Below are 19,009 nucleotides of genomic sequence, written 5' to 3'. Positions count from 1 at the left end.
TCCTAATCTATTAATAATACTATTTAAGCGAGTCAGGGTATGAGGCAAAGCTGACTTCCCATCCTATGATTTATAACCTCATTTGCCTACATAACAGAGAAATAAATAGATGCATTTTGTCTCTTTCCTGTTTACCAGGTCCCATCACAGCCTACAATTATTAAATGCTTGACAGTTAGCCTTTGACTGCTTTGTAAATCATGATTGGTCAAAAAGACAACCCAGGCCCCCATTACTCAAGTTTCAAGGCCAGAAAGGAACGGAACCTTGTTATTTCAGTAAAAAAGCAAAACAATCCATATCATTTAATGGAGCTTCTTCATTGGCAATCAGGACCTACATTCCACCTCCATCTTGTTGTTGAAGCACAAATTTAATGAGGCCAGGGGTACAAGCTGGGGTAGCAGGGCACATCATGGAGCGAGGACAGGATCAGATGATCTGATGGTCCTCCCCAAGGCAGACTGATGGCACACCGGTTCCTTGAAACAATCCCCCCAGAAAGAGTTCTCCAGTGTCATATATATTTGCAAAACCCTGAGTACCATTAGAGATAGACAAGATACACTAACATATTAAAACTTGCAATTAGGGAATCTGCCTAAACTGTGTATGACCCAGCACTTCCCAAACCAATATGACCACGGGACTTTTTTTGTCCCCTAACACTATTCACATCTCCAGGATCTCTGACGCACAGAACCAGGGAAAGCTCAGAGTTCTACGGGTAAGTCAGGCTATAAACACTCAGAGACAGCACAAACCAAGGAACATTACCATTATCTATCATCCGCTGCTTGGTCAAGATCATGAGTAGACGGTCCACTTCAAACACACCCACCCCAGGCGTGATCACCACAGACATTTGCCCAGTTCGGTCAAAGTTGCGGTTGATGTAGTGCTTGTCAAACACTTGAAAGAAAGCAAAAGTTCTCAAATGAAGAGGCTACAGCTTCTCAGAACCCAGCCACTGGTGAGCCTCTCTGTGCCCTCAGGGTATTTTGTCCATGTTTCTTTGCAGCAACATTCTAACCTGAATTCTAGTTAGTCGTGTGTACATCTGCCTCTCCCCATCTACATTAAGAACTGTTTGAAGACAAGACTATGTCACATTTGCCTTTGCTAACATCCCATCACTAATGCCTAATACTTGCCTTTTGCAGCATTAAATGCTCAAATTTTATGTCATTAACTTAAACAATCCATAAATGAGTCTGTACGGAAATTAATAAAAATCGAATATTAATCTAAGACAATATTTATAAGAGTGGACTTTGTATATCTGGCAAGTTAATTTTTCTTTCTGTCCTATACAATCCTGACTTTAGAAAACGAAAGATCGTCCAATATGACTAAAAGACTGACTAACACAAGACCTTGTGCTTTAGAATCGCCAGCACACCTGGGTGTAGACCCATGGGCAGGTTATATGCACAGTGAAGTGACCACACATCATCACTTCCACCACTGGCCAGTGCCAACGGATGCCTAACCAGAGCTGGGCTGATGAGACTGTGCTGGGAACATGGAATTCTGGACAGAGAGGAGAGAGCTGACAGCAGAGCTGGGAGCTGAACACTATTCTAGGAATACCTGTTCTTGCATTTCCTAGAGCCACCTTGGTCCCCACCTTCTTCTGCATGATGTTCAAGCCTTCCCTAGTGGCCTCACCAGGTCTCTATATCCTGAGAGTAAATTTCCATTTTTGTGTAAACCTATTCAGTAGGTTTCTGTTATTTGGAAACAAAGCGTATCAGCTCACACATATATGCTGGGACAAACCTTCAGAAGAAATCACACCACAGTGTTAACAAGGTTCCCTCTTAGAAGGGAACTGACAGGAGAGGGAGGGGGGAGATCTTCATTTTTACTTGATATACCTCTGATTATTTGAATTCTAGGAACATGAGTTCCTTTTGTAATTAAAAAAATCTTTTTTTAACTCCCTAGAAGCAATTGAGGGATAGGGTAGAAAATAGCAAGAACACAGTTTTAGTAAAACAGCCCAAGGAAGATTCCTTCCAGCTCTTTACTCTCAGGTTACCATGAGAAGCAGATGAGAACAGCAGACCCAAAAGCTAAATGTTGGTCATTAAAACCATCCAATCAGGGGCGCCTGAGTGGCTCAGTCGTTAAGTGGCTGCCTTCAGCTCGGGTCATGATCCCAGAGTCCTGGGATCCAGCCCCGCATCAGGCTCTCTGCTCTGCGGGGAGCCTGCTTCCTCCTCTCTCTCTGCCTGCCTCTCTGCCTACTTGTGATATCGCTCTGTCAAATAAATAAATAAAATCTTTAAAAAAAAAAAAAAAATCCAATCAGAAGCTACTGCTTTCGGGACGCCTGGGTGGCTCAGTTGGTTAAGGAGCTGCCTCCGGCTCAGGTCATGATCCCAGCGTCCTGCGATTGAGTCCCACATTGGGCTCCTTGCTCCGCAGGGAGCCTGCTTCTCCCTCTGCTACTCTGTCTGCCTGTGCGCTCTCTCTCTCTCACAAATAAATAAATAAAATCTTTAAAAAAAAAAAAAAAAAAGAAGCTACTGCTTTCAATTAATCTTTGAAGTAGGTGGGTGGGGAGATTATCAACTGGATCTGGGTCTTTGGATGATAGCAAAAAGAAGTTCATAACCCGGGCTCCTGGGTGGCTCAGTGGGTTAAAGCCTCTGCCTTTGCCTCAGGTCATGATAGAGCTCCACATCAAGCTCTCTGCTCAGTGGGGAGTCTGCTTCCTCCTCTCTCTCTCCGCCTGCCTCTCTGCCTATTTGTGATCTCTGTCACATAAATAAATAAAATTTTAAAAAAAAGTTCCTAGCCATGTGGTAAACAAGATGCCAGCTCACCATGGCTAGTGTCTTTACTCACCATTGAATGACAGATTGATGGCCTCTAGGTAGTTTCCTTGTGCTGAGGTAGAATTGTCTCCTTGAGGAAAACCCTCTGAAGCAAAAAAACACAAGAGAAGGAAAAGTATCTCATGAAAGATGAACTCTAAAAGAACAAGTGGAAAGTGGTTGAGCGGGGCCCCCCAACCCTGTAGTAGGGACATTATTGAACTTACTGCATACCCAATGAACAAGTAGACACAACTAGAAATAGAACCTGACCAGAAGCAGAAACTATGCCCAGCACTAGGAGGGAAGCAAGCATGAACCTCTTCATCTCCCCTCCTTCATTACTACATCCTCCTTTCCCTGCCGCACCTCCTATCATATGTATGCAGTACCTGCCTGTTCCAGTCGCACCAACACTGGATACTGGATGAAGAGTTTTTTAATGGTCACAAGGAGTGAAGTCCACTCTTCTCTCCTCTCATTCTGCACCACCACTCTGAAAGGAATATTGGCATAAAATACTGAAGAGCTTATTATTTACATCAGGTCCTTCACAGGGTTTTGAAGGAAAGGAGAAGATGGGATTCCCAAGGTTAGGGTAATTTACCATATAATAACAAGTATTAAAGTTAAATGCACATAACAAACATTAACAAAGAAATGTAATCACATAAACAGTCACACAGATTGAAAACAAAAATAAAATATTTAAAAACTGCCTTGAGATTATATTAATGCCTAGCATTAAGTAGGAATATAAATTTTCACATAATGAATTACAATTAGGGAATACATAAAAACCCTAAAAGAAAATATCTATATGTATGTTTTACATATATATCCAATAACCATGTCTAGGTCAGGAAACTAGATTAATAGAAAGGGATGGGTTGGGGGGAGCCTTGCTGGCTCGCCCAGTGGAGCATGAGACTCTTGATCTAGGGTTGTGAGTTTGAGCCTCATGTTGGGCATAGAGATTACTTAAAAATAAAATCTTTAAAAACAAATAAGAATGGACACCTGGGCGGTTCAGTCGGTTAAGCGTCTGTCTGTAGTTCAGGTCATGATCCTGGAGTCCCAGGATTGAGCACCACATCGGGTTCCCTACCTGGCAGAGAGTTTACCTCTCCCTCTGCCCCTCACATGCTCATGCTCTTCTGTGCTCTCTCAAATAAATAAATAAAATCTAAATAAATAAATAATACAAATGGGGCGCCTGGCTGGCTCAGTCAGTAGAGCTTGCAACTCTTGACCTCAGAGTTGTAAGCTGGAGCTCTACTTTGGGCATGGAGATTACTTAAAAATAAAATCTTTTTTTTAATTGTATTTATTTATTTGAGAGAGAGAGAGGTGCCGAGCAGCTGAGCAGGAAGCCCAATTCAAGGCTTGATCCCAGGAACCTGAGATCATGACCTGACCTCAAGGCAGATACTTAACCAACTAAGCCACCCAGATGCTCCTTAAAAATAAAGTCTTTAAAAAAAAAAAGGAAAGAAAGAAGTGATAGGTGGCAATCTGTTTACTATAGACCTTCTGAACCATGTGAATGTATCACAAAAAGTAAAATTTAAATTTAAATGAAAATATATACATTTGCATTAAATTAGCAATTTTTTTTCCATTTTATTTATTTTTTCAGCGTAACAGTATTCATTCTTTTTGCACAACACCCAGTGCTCCATGCAAAACGTGCCCTCCCCATTACCCACCACCTGTTCCCTCAACCTCCCACCCCTGACCCTTCAAAACCCTCAGGTTGTTTTTCAGAGTCCATAGTCTCTTATGGTTCGCCTCCCCTTCCAAATTTTTTTTTTTTTAATAAACATATAATGTATTTTTATCCCCAGGGGTACAGGTCTGTGAATCGCCAGGTTTACACACTTCACAGCACTCACGATAGCACATACCCTCCCCAATGTCCATAGCCCCCTCCCCCTCTCCCAATCCCACCTCCCCCCAGCAACCCCCAGTTTGTTTTGTGAGATTAAGAGTCATTTATGGTTTGTCTCCCTCCCAATCCCATCTTGTTTCATTTATTCTTCTCCTTTTTTTAAAGATTTTATCTATTTATTTGACAGAGGGATAGAGAGAGTTAGAAAATACAAGCAGGGGGAGTGGCAGGGGGAGGAGAAGCAGGCTCCCAGCTGAGCAGAGCTCCATCCCAGGACCCTGGGATCATGACCTGAGCAGTAGTTTAACTGACTGAGCCACCCAGGTGCCCCTAACCTAGCAATTTTAATGCTAGGAACTTATCCTAAAGAAACACATGGCAGTGGGTGCCCGGGTGGCTCAGCTGGTTAAGCATCTGCCTTCAGCTCAGGTCACAATCTTGGGGACCTGGGATGGAGCCCTGAATTGGGCTTCCTGCTCAGTGGGTAGCCTGCTTCTTTCTCCCTCTCCCCTGTCTCTGCACATGCTCTCTCTTGATATCTCTCTCAAATAAATAAATAAAAACTTTTAAAACAGAGAGGAGGAGAGAAAGAGAGAGAGAGAGAGAGCAGAGAAAGGAAAGGATAGAGGGAGGGAGGGAAATGGGAAGGAGGGAAAGAAAGATGGAAGGAAGGAAGGCAGACACAGGGAGTGTCCGGGTAGCAGAGTCAATTAAGTGTCTGACTCTTGGTTTTGGATCAGGTCATGATCTCAAGTTGGGCTCCACACTCAGTGCTGAGTCCGCTTAAGACTCTCTCTTCCTTGGCACCTGGGTGGCTCAGTTGGTTAAGCAACTGCCTTAGGCTCAAGTCATCATCCTGGAGTCCTGGGATCGAGTCCCACATCGGGCTCCCTGCTCTGCGGGGAATCTGCTCCTCCCTCTGACCTCTCCCCTCTCATGCTCTCTCTGTCATGCTCTCTCTCTCAAATAAATAAATAAAATCTTTAAAAAACAACAACAACAACAACAAAACTCTCTCTCCCTCATCCTATACCCCTATCTCCCCAGCTCTTACCCTCTAAGATAAATAAATCTTAGAAAAGAAAAACACACAGGACCCTGAATAGCCAACCCAATATTGAAAGAGAACAAAGTTGGACGCCATCCAACTTCAAGAAGCTACAGCAATCAACACAGTGTGGCACTGGTGAAAGAGAAGACAAACAGATTAATGGAACAGAATTGAGGACCTAGAAATAGAATCCCCAAAATATATCAATAGATCTTTGACAAAGAAGCAAAGATAACACAATGGAACAAAGATATTCTTTTCAACAAATGGTGTTGGAACAACTGGACATCCACATGCAAAAGGAAAGTAAGAAAGAAAGAAAGCAGCCAGCCAGACACAGACTTTACACTCTTCATAAAAATTAAAAAATATGCTTCGATCCTGGGTTTTGGCAGAAAACTTTTAAAAAACAACTCAAAGTAGATTATAGACCTAAATATAAAATGTAGAACTATATTGGGCACCTGGATGGCCCAATCAGTTGGGCGTCTGCCTTCGGCTCAGGTCATGGTCCCAGGGTCCTGGGATTGAGTCCCACATTGGGCTCCCTGCTCCACAGGGAGTCTGCTTCTCCCTCTGCCCCTCCTCCCACTCATCAATCTCTCTCTCTCTCTCTCTCAAATAATAAATAAATAAAATCTTAAAAAAAATAAAATTATAAAACTCTAAAAGATAACATATCACAAAACCTAGATAACCCTGGGTAGGATGATGACTTTTTAGATTCAACACCAAAGCCACAATCCATGAAAGAAAAAAACTGACAAGCTAGATCTTATTAAAATATAAAAACTTCTGCTCTGGGACAATGTTAAGAGAATGAGAAGACAAGCCACAGACTAGAAGAAAATGCTGGTGAGAGACACATTTGATAAAGGACTATCATCCAAAATACACAAAAAACTCTTAAAATTCAACAATAAGAAACAAACAACCCGATTTACAATAGGCAGAACACCTAAAAAGACACCTCAGAGGATACACATGTGGCAAATAAGTGTATGAAAAGATGTTCCACATCATGTCAAATGGGGAAATGCAATTAAAACAACAATAAGGGACCACTATATACCTATCAGAATGGCCAAAATCCAGGACACTGACAACACCAAATACTGGTAAGGATGTAGAGCAATAGAAACTGTCATTCATTGCTGGTGGGAATGCAAAATACTGCAGCCACTTTGGAAGACAGTTTGGTGGTTTCTTAAACATACTCCCATCATATGATCTAGCAATCATACTCCTTCATATTTGCCTAAAGGAGATGAAAACCTCGGTCCACATCAAAACCTACACACAGATGTTTATAGAAGCCTTATTTATAACTGCCAAAGCTTGAAAGCAACCAAGATGTCCTTCAGGAGATGAATGGATAAATAAATTGTGGTATATCCAGACAATGGAATACTACTGAGTGCTAAAAAATAAATAAATAAATAAATAATAAAAAATAAAAAATGAGCTATTGAGCCATGACAAGACTTGAAGGAAACTTAAGTGCTTATTACTAAGTGAAAGAAGCCAATCTGAAAAGGTTATATACTGTATGATTCCAACTAAATGACTTTCTGGAAAAGGCAAAACTGTACAGACTCGGGGCACCTGGGTGGCTCAGCGGGTTAAAGCCTCTTCCTTCAGCTCAGGTCATGATCCCAGGGTCCTGGGATCGAGCCCCGCATCGGGCTCTCTGCTTAGCTGGGAGCCTGCTTCCTCCTCTCTCTCTGCCTGCCACTCTGCCTGCTTGTAATCTCTATCTGTCAAATAACTAAATCTTTGAAAAAAAAAAAAAAACTGTACAGACTCTAAAAGATCAGTGGTTGCCAAGGGTTAGGGGTTTGGGGAAGGGATGAATAGTGGTACACTGAGGATTTTTAGGGCAGTAAAAATACTCTGCAGGATACTATAATGATGGAGACATATCATTAAATATTTGCCTTAGCCCACAGAGTGTACAATACCAAGAGTGAGTCCTAAGGTAAACTATACGGATTTTCAGTGATTACGGTGTATCTGTGTAGGTTCATTAGTTCTAACAATGGCATCACTCTGGTAAAAGATGTTGATAATATAAGAAGGGCATTATATAGGTGTGGGTAGAGAGGGTGTATGGGAAATCCCTGTACCTTCTCTCAATTTTGCTGGGAACCCAAAATTGCTCTAAAAAAAAATTAGAAGTCTTAATTTAAAAAAAAAAAAAAAGGCAGGGAGCCTGGGTGGCTGAGTGAGTTAAGCCTCTGCCTTCATTTGGCTCAGGTTGTGATCCCAGAGTCCTGGGATCGAGCCCCCACATCAGGCTCTCTGCTCAGCAGGGAGCCTGCTTCTCCCTCTCTCTCTGCCTGCCTCTCTGCCTACTTCTGCCTACTTGTGATTTCTCTGTCAAATAAATAAATAAATAATCTTAAAAACAGGGGCACCTGGGTGGCTCAGTGGGTTAAAGCCTCTGCCTTCGGCTCAGGCCACGATCCCAGGGTCCTGGGATCGAGCCCCGCATTGGGATCTCTGCTCAGCAGGGAGCCTGCCTCCCCCCCTCTCTCTGCCTGCCTCTCTGCCTCCTTGTGATCTCTGTCTGTCAAATAAATAAATAAAATCTTTAAAAGAAAGTCTTTTAAAAAAAGCAAGAAACATTCAGGAATGCATAACTATATACCTGTATATCACAGTGGACATTGATTAATTTAAAAATTAGAAAAAGATTGGGGTGCCTGGGTGGTGCAGTTGATTAGGCATCCAACTCTTGGTTTTGGCTCACGTTGTGATCTCAGGGTTATGAGATTGAGCCCCATGTTGGGCCCTGCACTCAGCACAGTCTGCTTGAGATTCCCTCTCCCTCTGCCCCTCCTGCTCATTCTCTCTCTCTCTTTCAAAGAAATAAATATTTTTTAAAAGTGAGAGGGGTGCCTGGGTGGCTCAGTCAGTTAAGCAGCTACCTTCGGCTCAGGTCATGATCCCAGGGTCCTGGGATAGAGCCCAACGTCAGGCTCCCTGCTCAGCTGAGAGCCTGCTTCTCCCTCTCCCTCTGCCTGCCGCTCTGCCTACTTGTGCTCTCTCTCCCTCTGTCAAATAAAGAAATAAAATCTTTAATAAATTATTAAAAATTTAGAAAAAATAAAAATTAGAAAAAGATTAAATATCTAACAATAAGGAACTAAATTATGATAAAATTTCAAACTACAATAGATATATAACTAACAAAAATGAAATCCTCTTTGATAGCCATTTAATATGAGTAATGAAGGTTCACAATGCTATTCTCACCCAAATACATTTGATTTTATTAAAAACAAAGCAAGTCCAAAAAATTATCCAATTTTAAAACAGGCTAAACAGGGGCCCCTGGCTGGCTCAGTCAGTGGACCATGCAACTCTTGATCTCAGGATTATAGGTTTAAGCCCCACACTCAGTGTAGAGATTACTTAAAAAATAAAATAAAATGGGCCAAATAGAAAAAGATCTAGAGAAACATACCACAGTATTAAAAGTACTTCCCTTTGGATTACAAAGTCAAACCAGGGATAAGACAAAAAACAAAAAAAGATGAAAAAATTAGCTAAGAAGATGAATATACAATTTGCAAAAGAGAAATACAAAGGCCAATCAGCATGAGAAAACATTTACTCTTGGTAATAAAAGAAATGACTGTTAAGACATCGTGACATAACTGTTCTTCCACTCTAACTGTGAAGAAAGAAAATAGTATTCAGTGTTGGAAAGGACAGAGAAATAACATGACTACTGGGAAAACAGATTTTTTTTTTTTTTTAACTTCAGTGGTTTTGCAGGGCAATTTGGCAACACAAATCAAAAGCCTTAACAGAAACAGAGTATCTTTGACCCAATAACTCCATTTCTGGGAACTTATGCTTAAGGTTATACTAAGTTATAAGGTTATACTAAGGTTATAACTAAGCTAATGCTTAAACACTGTAAGACCATTTACTGGTAGAACTTCTGACAGTAGCGGGAAGTTGAAAATTATTTGTGTTCAATAATAGTTAGCAATCAAATGAAATGTCTGCAGAGCAATAAAAATGATGCTGTGGAAACAGAGTATTTTACATGGAATGGCATTTGTGATGAAGTAAGTGGAAAATGCTGGTTTTGGGGTGCCTAGGTGGCTCAGTTGTTAAGCGTCTGCCTTCAACTCAGGTCATGATCCTAGCATTCTGGGATTAAGCCCCAGGTCAGGCTCCCTGCTCAGCAGGAAGCCTGCTTCTCCCTCTCCCACTCCTCCTGCTTGTGTTCCCTCTCTCGCTCTCTCTCTCTTTCTGTCAAATAAATAAATAAATAAAATCTTAAAAAGAAAATGCCGGTTTAAAACATCATGTGAAAAAAGCAGGGGAGTCTGTGACCACATCTCTGTGAAAACTATTCTGTCTCTATGAACAAAGAACAGGGTTTGATACACCCAAGTGATGATTACTGCACCTGGGAAGTGGAACTGAGGGTGTCCTATATTGTATTACCCTGTACTTAACTATATTTCATGATTTTCCTAAAAATAAACCTGTATTGTTTTTATAGTAAGAAAAATACAAGCAAAGCTTCTTTTAATTTAAAAAATGTTGGGGCTGACTTTTTAATAATGTGAGGAAATTTTAATATATTAATGATATATTATCTTAATGATATATTTATGATGATATATAATGATATATTAACGATATATTTACATATGTAAATCTACACTTGTAACTCATTCATGCTTTCTACAATCTGTCTTAATATGTCCATAATTATCCTCAAGTGAATTCATACTTATTCACATTCATTATGTAGAAATAACTTCATATATTCTCAGGCCAAAAGAGATTCTCAGCTGGCTCAATTGGAAGAGCATACAACTCTTGATCTCAGGGTCATGAGTTCAAACACCATGTTACATGTAGAGATTACTTAAAAATAAAATCTTAAAAAAAAAATCAAATAAAAAGGTTCTAGGAATCCACTGAAGTGGTATGAAGAATTTAACAGCATGAAGGGATAAATGGTGACGTTGGAGTCACATTGAAATGGCCCATTACAATACAGGACCCAAAAGAAAATCGACAAATAATTTAAAGTATGATCAGTATGGGGTTGAAGAATACAGTGGTCAAAAGCACAGACTCTGAACCACACTGTCTGAATCAAGTGCATACTCCATCATTTAATCCTCCACGGACTTTGGATACGTTACTTAAACTGTGTCCAAGTTTCTTCATCTGTAAAATGGGATAACAGCAACCATCACAAGGAATGCTATGATATTTAAATGAAATCAAGACATTAAAGTGCTTAGCGAGTGTCCCATACATAGTAAGTCCAGAATACAAATGATAACTATTATCATCTTATTACCATCTCAATAGGAGAGTGGAGCCACTTTTATATTCTATCTTATGCTCCTCTATAGATTTTTCATAATTTCTACAATGAAGATGCATTATTTCTTAAATGATAGAAAAAGGTAATCTGGTAAGTGATAAAGGAAATAGAGTTGATTTTTGAACAACATGGGGTTTGGAGGCACTAACGCCTCTGCCCTGTGCAACTGAAAATCCGCATATGTTTTGACTTTCCAAAAACTTAACTACTAATAGCCGACTGCTGACCAGAAGCCTTACTGATAACATAGTCCATTAATGTATTTTGTATGTTATACATATTTTATACTACAGTCTCACAATAAAATAAGCTGGACAAAATAAAGCGTTATTAAGAAACTCCTAAGTGGGGGCACCTGGGTGGCTCCGTCAGTTGAGCGTCTGACTCAATTTCAGCTCAGGTCATGATCTCGGGGCTGTGGGATAGAGCCCTGTGTCCTACTCTGTGCTCAGCACAGAGAGAGAGATTCTCTCTCTCTGTCCCTTCCTCTCCCTCTGCATTTCCCCCTGCTCACATGCATGAGTGCTCCCTCTCTCTCAAATAAATAAATCTTAAAAAGAAATCAAAAGGAAAATACCTTTACATACTGCATTGTGTCTATTGAAAAAATCCACATATAGGTGGAACCATGCAGTTCAAACTCATGTTGTTCAAGGGTCAACAGTATAGCAAAACGTTAATTATAGAACCCAGGTGGTAGGTATACGAGTGTTCACTATACAATTCATTCAACCTGTCTCTCTGTTCGAAAATTTTCACAGTAACATACTGTAAAAACAAATAGAAAATTACCAAGTTAAAAATGACACATGATCCTAGAAAGAAATCTGGATCAGGAAAAGCATCTCAAGAAGGAATATTAGGACAATTAGGACTGTTACAATGTCCTTGCTCTAAGGAGATAGATATTGAAGTATAAGATAATCATATGTCTATTAAATGTTAATTGATAAATCTGGTGAAAAGTATACAGATATTCATTATATTCCTCCTTCCACTTTCTCATAACTTAAAATTTTTTGAGATAGAAATTTTAAAAGGTTCCCCAAAAAACTGCCTAGAAAGTGTCCATAACTTCTGTCATTCATTGGGGCTTATCCACAACCACAGTTTAAAATATAACTATGTGTGTGTATATACACACACACACATATACATACACATAGTAAGTCCAGAATACAAATGATAATATGTGTGTATGTGTGTGTGTATATATACATATACATACATATACATTATACATACACACACATATATATACACATACACACACACACACACAGTTATAAAAGTATAAAAAATTTCTTCTTTAGGAATGTTATGACAAAGTTGAGAATGGGGGCAGGGGGGAGTACTCTACAAATTGGCATTTGGTGCTGGCTTGGGACTTAGGAAGGAACTAGCTACAAAGAAATGTTTAAGGCTCCAGGTTGGGGGTAGGGGAGAAGAATGGCCATCTGAGACAAACACTAGACCCACATAGTAAACTGTTTCTGCAAAAGAGAGAGACATTGATTTCCCAGTCTGAGTTAGTAAGGGAAATGAGCAAAGGGTTCCTCCTCTCAGTTACAGAAGGAAATAGTCTGAGGCAGCAAGAATGAACCAGTAACAGAGTCATGTGCTTGAGAGAAGCAGTCTCTACTGGCTTTAACAAGTGTAGTAAGGTGAGGAAACGTGCTTCGTATCAAAAGAGTTCCGTTTTATTTAAACATAAATTTTGGGAGGGTGCCTGGGTGGCTCAGTCAGTTGAGCATCTGCCTTTGGCTCAGGTCATGATCCCAGAGTCCTGGAATTGCCCCGCATAGGGTTCTCTCTGCTTGGTGGGGAGCCTGCTTCTCCCTCTTCCCTCTGCCTGCTGCTCCTCCTGCTTCTGCTAGCTCTCTCTTTCTCTGTCAGATAAATAAATAAAGTCTTTAAAAAAAATCTTGGTACCTCAGGCAAAAATAAAACAATCCATTTAAACTCTACAAAGTGAAAGGCTTTCTAAAGTCTCGAGATCTATTCTATCGTCCACCTGAAGTGCCAACAGTCATGTGATAAACTTCTCCAAGGATCTGAGAATTTAAAAGATCAAAGCCCGGGGCGCCTGGGTGGCTCAGTGGGTTGGGGCCTCTGCCTTCGGCTTGGGGCCTCTGCCTTCGGCTCGGGTCATGATCCCGGGGTCCTGGGATCGAGCCCCACATCGGGCTCTCTGCTCCGCATGGAGCCTGCTTCCTCCTCACTCTCTGCCTGCCTCTCTGCTTAGTTGTGATTTCTCTCTGTCAAATAAATTTAAAAAAAAAAAAAAAAAAAAAAGATCAAAGCCCTTCAGCTCCAGCCCATTGAGCAATCCCCATCCGACTATATCTGCTATGCTTCTAGCATCTCACAAAGTGTCCCCTTATTCAGCAGCACTGTCAGGACATCTGGACTGATCTGAATTCTGTGCTGATGGAATGAGAAGTACAGGGCATCAGCAACGAGGTAAGTCTTAACTAAAAAGGTCCAATCAAGTCTTTCCAGAGGGCTTCTCAACCTCAGCACTACTGGTATTGTGGGCTAAGTAACTTTGCTGTGCAGGCTGTCCTATGCACACTGTAGGACACTTAGCAGCCTCCCTAGCCTCTCTGCAGGAGATATCAGTTGTATAACTTCCCCTTCTTACCTCCCGCACACTATTTTGACGATTAAAAAATAAAAGAATCTCTTGACAAGTGCCAAATGTGCTCGGTAAGTAGAGGCAGCAGTGGAGCCTCTGGTTTACAGAAAATAAACCTACACCACCATAAGGATGCACTTAGACCAATCCAGAAGGGGTCTTCTACAGCCGCCCTACTCAAAACGGGATACAAAGACCAACCTACACAAGCAAAGGAGCTAGCTAGACCGAGAGGAATCTCAGACCCACTCCAGGACTCCTGAACTTAATGGAATCGGCATGATCTCCAGGAATGGTTCACCTGCGCATGGAAGTTGGGGAAGCACACAGTACAACTGAGATTCTTCAACACGTCAAATGTTTGGGGGCAAAAAGGAAGGGTGAAACTGCTTTAGATTTAGACTTAACAAGCAAATCAAACATAAATTATTTCAGAGATAATTAATGACATCTGAATATATACTAGATATTGGATATTAGAATTAACTTTGTTCAACATGACCATGACATTGTGGTTATATGTAAAAATGCCCTTATTTTTTAGATATACCAAAGAACAAAAATGTCACAACATCTGTAATTTATGCTAAAATAAAAGCTAGCCAAAAAAACAAGATGAAGCAAAACAAAGAAACAAACGAACAAAACAGAAGAAGCAAATATGGCGTAATAGTAACTGTTCAATCTAGCTGTTGGGTATGTGAATTCATTATATTATTTATTTTTCTTTTCTGGGAGTTTGACAGTTTTCACAGTACAAAGTTTGTAAAGTCTAAATACAGTGTTGTATCCTGGATTAGATCCTGGAACCTAAAGTAGAAAAACTAATGAAATCTGAAAACCATCTGAAATTTACTTAATAGTAATATACCAGGGCTAATCTCACAGTTTTGACAAATGGACTTTGGTTATGAAATGTTAACAGGGGAGGGGCGCCTGGGTGGCTCAGAGGGTTAAAGCCTCTGCCTTCGGCTCAGGTCATGATCCCAGAGTCCTGGGATCAAGCCCCTCATCAGGCTCTCTGCTCAGCAGGGCGTCTGCTTCCTCCTCTCTCTCTCAGCCTGCCTCTCTGCCTACTTGTGATCTGTCTGTCAAATAAATAAATAAAATCTTAAAAAAAAAAAAAGAAAGAAAGAAATGCTAACGGGGAAACTAGTTAAAGGGTATATGGGAACTCTCTCTCTGGGCTATCTTTGTAACTTCTCTGTAAACCCAGAATCATTCCAAAATGAAAAGATTAACTTTTTTTTAAGTTAGGAAAGAAACAACCAAACAAACAAACAAACAGAGCATAGAGAGCACCTGGGTGGCTTAGTCGGTTAAGCATCTGCCTTTGGCTCAGGTCATGATCCCAGGGTCCTGGGATCAATCCCCACATCACCCACCCTGCTCAGTGGGGAGCCTGCTTCTACCTTTCCCTCTGCCCCTCCGCCCCTCCCCCCAACTCTTGCTCTCTCTATCTCAATAAAATAAATAAAATCTTTTTTTAAAAAGGCATAGCAAACCACTCAAACATACTTATAAAAGTCTTCATAGTACCGTCCCTTGTGATCCTGTCGAATTGAGGCTCGGTTTATTTCAGGAAATTCATCTGAAAAAGAGAAAAAACACACATAAATCAGAGTGAGAAGAGAAATTCCATTTCTCTGCTCCCTCTTCTGGGTGAAAATTTGTATCACCAAAATAAATGAATGAATAAAATTATATATCAAGTTGGCTAATCACAGCCTGCAGACCTTCTGCATCCACTAATAGACTATACGATTTTCCATTTTACCCTGGGCTCATAACAGAAAAAGAAGGAAAGATGAGCATTGTGAAGGGAAAGATGTAAGGAATGGGTGGGAAGCTTAACAAAGAAAAAACTAGAGGAGAAAAACTTACTTACCAAGAGATTTTGCATCATAGAAAGTTCTAGAAAATAGGACCACTGTCACTTCATGACTACAGTTCTTCTCCTAGAATGAGTAGAGAAAAAAAGGCTTATATTTATTTCATTTACTTCACAATGAAGGAGTCTGCATGAACATAATAATCTCAATTTTAGGAGGCTCAGTGGTAGCACACTGTATTAGATGATATCACATAACTGAGGTTGCATAATGCAGTTAACACAGCACTGCTGGAGTGAGAAGATCTGCACTGACTCCTGGCTCTGAAATTTACCACCACGTGACCTTGGGCAAATTACCTATTGTCCCAGAAATGCAAAAAGTGCTTAAAAACAGCAAATTGCCCGTAAGTATGGGTCACTATCTCCCAGCTCTTGATTTGGCATGAACTAGACTAGCCCAGTGTCAAAGGATTATGGTATCTGTACCTGTTTCATGGTGTTTTTATAATTTCTTCAGAAAATTTGTAGCTTAGGAAACAAGAAGAAAACCCATGGTGGTAGATGTAAGAATCAAACACATCCCAACATCCTACCACTGTCATAAAGATGAGGCTTAGGAGCTACTGGAGATGCAGGAGTCGAAGCCAAGGCAATGAAGTACCTTTGGATGGGGATGCATTTTGGTGAGAATAATCATTTCCAGAGTCTGGAGATCAACATTCTGGAAATAGGCTGTTCACAGACAGTATAAAATTTGGCTTGTACCAGTAAGCTGGCAAAGCCAGTTTCAGTTCCTCTCAATCTTTGAAGAGGAGAGCTTACCCATCTTTAACCGACCATACTCACTGACTACACAAATCACCATTCACCATGTAAGGTATATATACAACATGATGCACATAACATGCCACCTTATATACCCCCATGGATATACCTCAAGTGGACAGAAATTGCTAAATACAAGGCACAGCACCTAGAGCAGAGTGCTAGGAAAGAGCACATCTTCATTAGCCACCAACAAATTTATTGGATGCCCGGTGCTCCAAACTCAACTCCTGATTTATCTGATTTTGGTATAAGTGATATACAGAAAAAAATGCCTTACAATGGGCTGATGTGGCCATATGAGCCTCTCAACTCATGTGATGACGGGGATAATATATGACAGGCGACATGACCTGGGACTATAATAATACAGACAGGATAGCACAGAGGTTATGATCTCAGGCTACCTCTGGGTGAATGAAAGGCACCAATTAGAATCCTCATTCTGCTTTTACATGCTGTTGATCATGCGCAAATTACCCAGCCTCTTTGAGCTGTACTTTCCCTACTTGTAAAATAGTGGCAAGAGTTTAGTGAGATAATGCGGATAAAACACTTATCAAGATACCTGCTATGTCAAAATACTCAATAAATGTTAACTCGGACTACTACTATTACTCTCACCACCACTATATTTTGGGCTCTGAAATGAATTCATGAACTCTCATGCTCAATCCTTCTGTCCACAGTGCTAACTTTTAAGTTATTAGACAAGAGGAATAAACAACCTTCACCAAATATCATTAAATCAATACAAAGTGGTTACAGAAAGTTATTTTAATTCATTTTCAAGCTCCTGCTTTTTTTTTTTTTTTTAAAGATTTTATTTATTTATTTGTCAGAGTGAGCACAGGCAGACAGAGTGGCAGGCAGAGGCAGACGGAGAAGCAGGCTCCCGCTGAGCAAGGAACCCGATGTGGGACCCGATCCCAGGACGCTGGGATCATGACCTGAGCCGAAGGCAGCGGCTTAACCAACTGAGCCACCCAGGCGTCCCTCAAGCTCCTGCTTTAAAACCAAGTTCTTGGGGCGCCTGGGTGGCTCGGTGGTTAAAGCCTCTGCCTTCAGCTCAGGTCATGATCTCGGGGTCCTGAGATCGAGCCCCACATCGGGCTCTCTGCTTGGCAGGGAGCCTGCTTCCCCCCTCTCTCTCTGCCTACTTGTGATCTTTGTCTGTCAAATAAATAAATAAATAAAATCTTTAAAAAAAAAAAAAAAACCAAGTTCTTGAGCGCCTGGGTGGTTCAGGCATTAAGCGTCTGCCTTCAGCTCAGGTCATGATGCCAGGGTACTGGGATGGAGTCCCACATTGGGCTCCTGGTCAAGGGGGAGTCTGCTTCTCCCTCTGCCTCTGCCCTCCCCCAGCTCATGCTCTCTTTCTCTCTCACATTCTTTCTCACAAAGAAACAAAAATCTTCAAAAAAATAAAACCAAGAGGCGCCTAGGTGGCTCAGTGGGTTAAGCCTCTGCCATTGTCCCAGGTCATGATCTCAGGGTCCTGGGATCAAGCCCCACATCAGGCTCTCTGCTGTTTCCCCCTCTCTCCCTGCCTGCCTCTCTGCCTACTGTGATCCCTCTGTCAAATAATAAATAAATTTAAATCTTTAAAAAATTAAAAAAAAAACAAAACCAAGGTCTTGAATTTAAAAAATAAACAAATCCATGGGGTACCTGGGTGGCTCGGTCAGTTAAGCAACTGCTTTCAGCTCAGGTCAGGATGCCAGGGTCCTGAGATCGAGCCCTGCCTCAGTCCCCCTGCTCAGCAGGGAGTCTGCTTCTCCCTCTGCCCCTCCCACTCTCTGTCAAATATAAATAAATAAATAAATAATAATAAACAATCCTATTAATAAACATAATAAATAAATAAATAAACAATCCTATTAATCCAATAAATAAAAATAAACAAATCCTAAGAACAAAATCCTGTAAACTAATGACTGGGCCTATGCCAAATTCTGCCCCTATAGCTAATCACATATCCACTTACAGAATCTTGGGTTAGTCCACATCTAAGAGACAACTGAGTCGGACCTGAAATGAAGGTTTTCATAGACCCAATAATGAAATGGCCATTATGAGGTCCAAGGTAACCATTATTCAGCCCACCCCAACCTTTAAGCTCAGTACTCAGGCAGACACGAATGCCTGATCATGGTTAAGCCACCAGACTGCAGAAGCCTCCTGGCTGGTCTGCTTAATTTCAGTGTGTCCCTTCACCAAACTGCTCCTGGCCACTGGACTCTTCTTTCCTCAAATTCCTCGTTTTGATCATACCGATGTCTTGGCTGAGAGCCTGTAATAGCTCCGATACTTCCTATCAAGTCCAAACCTGCCTGACTCAATGTGACCCTATCTTTCTAATCCACCTGATTACTTAATTATTCCCCATATAAACCCTCTGTGAAGTTGCCTAGACCACACCCCACTCTCACACCTGTCTACATCCTTTTGCTCCAACTGTTCATCTGACACACCCTCTCCATCTTCCTTTCCAACATCCAAACCTTCCTCGGCCTTCCAGGCCCAAATTCAAAAGTAAATAAAGTTTCAACCCCTAAAACATACAGTTTGCTATTG

The 19,009-nt window shown here is 41.0% G+C and overlaps 1 protein-coding gene across 12 annotated transcripts in view; it reads right to left on the bottom strand.

Annotated features, from left to right (window-relative positions):
* The window catches only part of DEPDC5 (DEP domain containing 5, GATOR1 subcomplex subunit), a 135,161-nt gene that overhangs the window by 84,179 nt on the left and 31,973 nt on the right, over positions 1-19,009 (bottom strand). For all 12 annotated transcript variants that reach the window (XR_006821053.1, XR_006821054.1, XM_046025268.1 and 9 more), the window contains exons 11-15: positions 15,662-15,731; positions 15,292-15,364; positions 3,218-3,321; positions 2,857-2,931; positions 778-912 (exon numbers count right to left, since the gene is read on the bottom strand). Coding sequence is in view for 10 of the 12 variants with exons in the window: in XM_046025268.1 (XP_045881224.1) it covers positions 778-912; positions 2,857-2,931; positions 3,218-3,321; positions 15,292-15,364; positions 15,662-15,731 (457 nt within the window). In the remaining 2 variants the exon portion in view is untranslated. The remainder of the gene's footprint in view (positions 1-777; positions 913-2,856; positions 2,932-3,217; positions 3,322-15,291; positions 15,365-15,661; positions 15,732-19,009) is intronic.

The sequence above is a fragment of the Meles meles genome, chromosome 12 (genome assembly GCF_922984935.1).
Source record: "Meles meles chromosome 12, mMelMel3.1 paternal haplotype, whole genome shotgun sequence".
Classification (NCBI taxonomy): Eukaryota; Metazoa; Chordata; class Mammalia; order Carnivora; family Mustelidae; genus Meles; species Meles meles.
The sequence above is the reverse complement of the archived record's forward strand: the minus strand, read 5'-3'. Positions and strand labels throughout refer to the sequence as shown.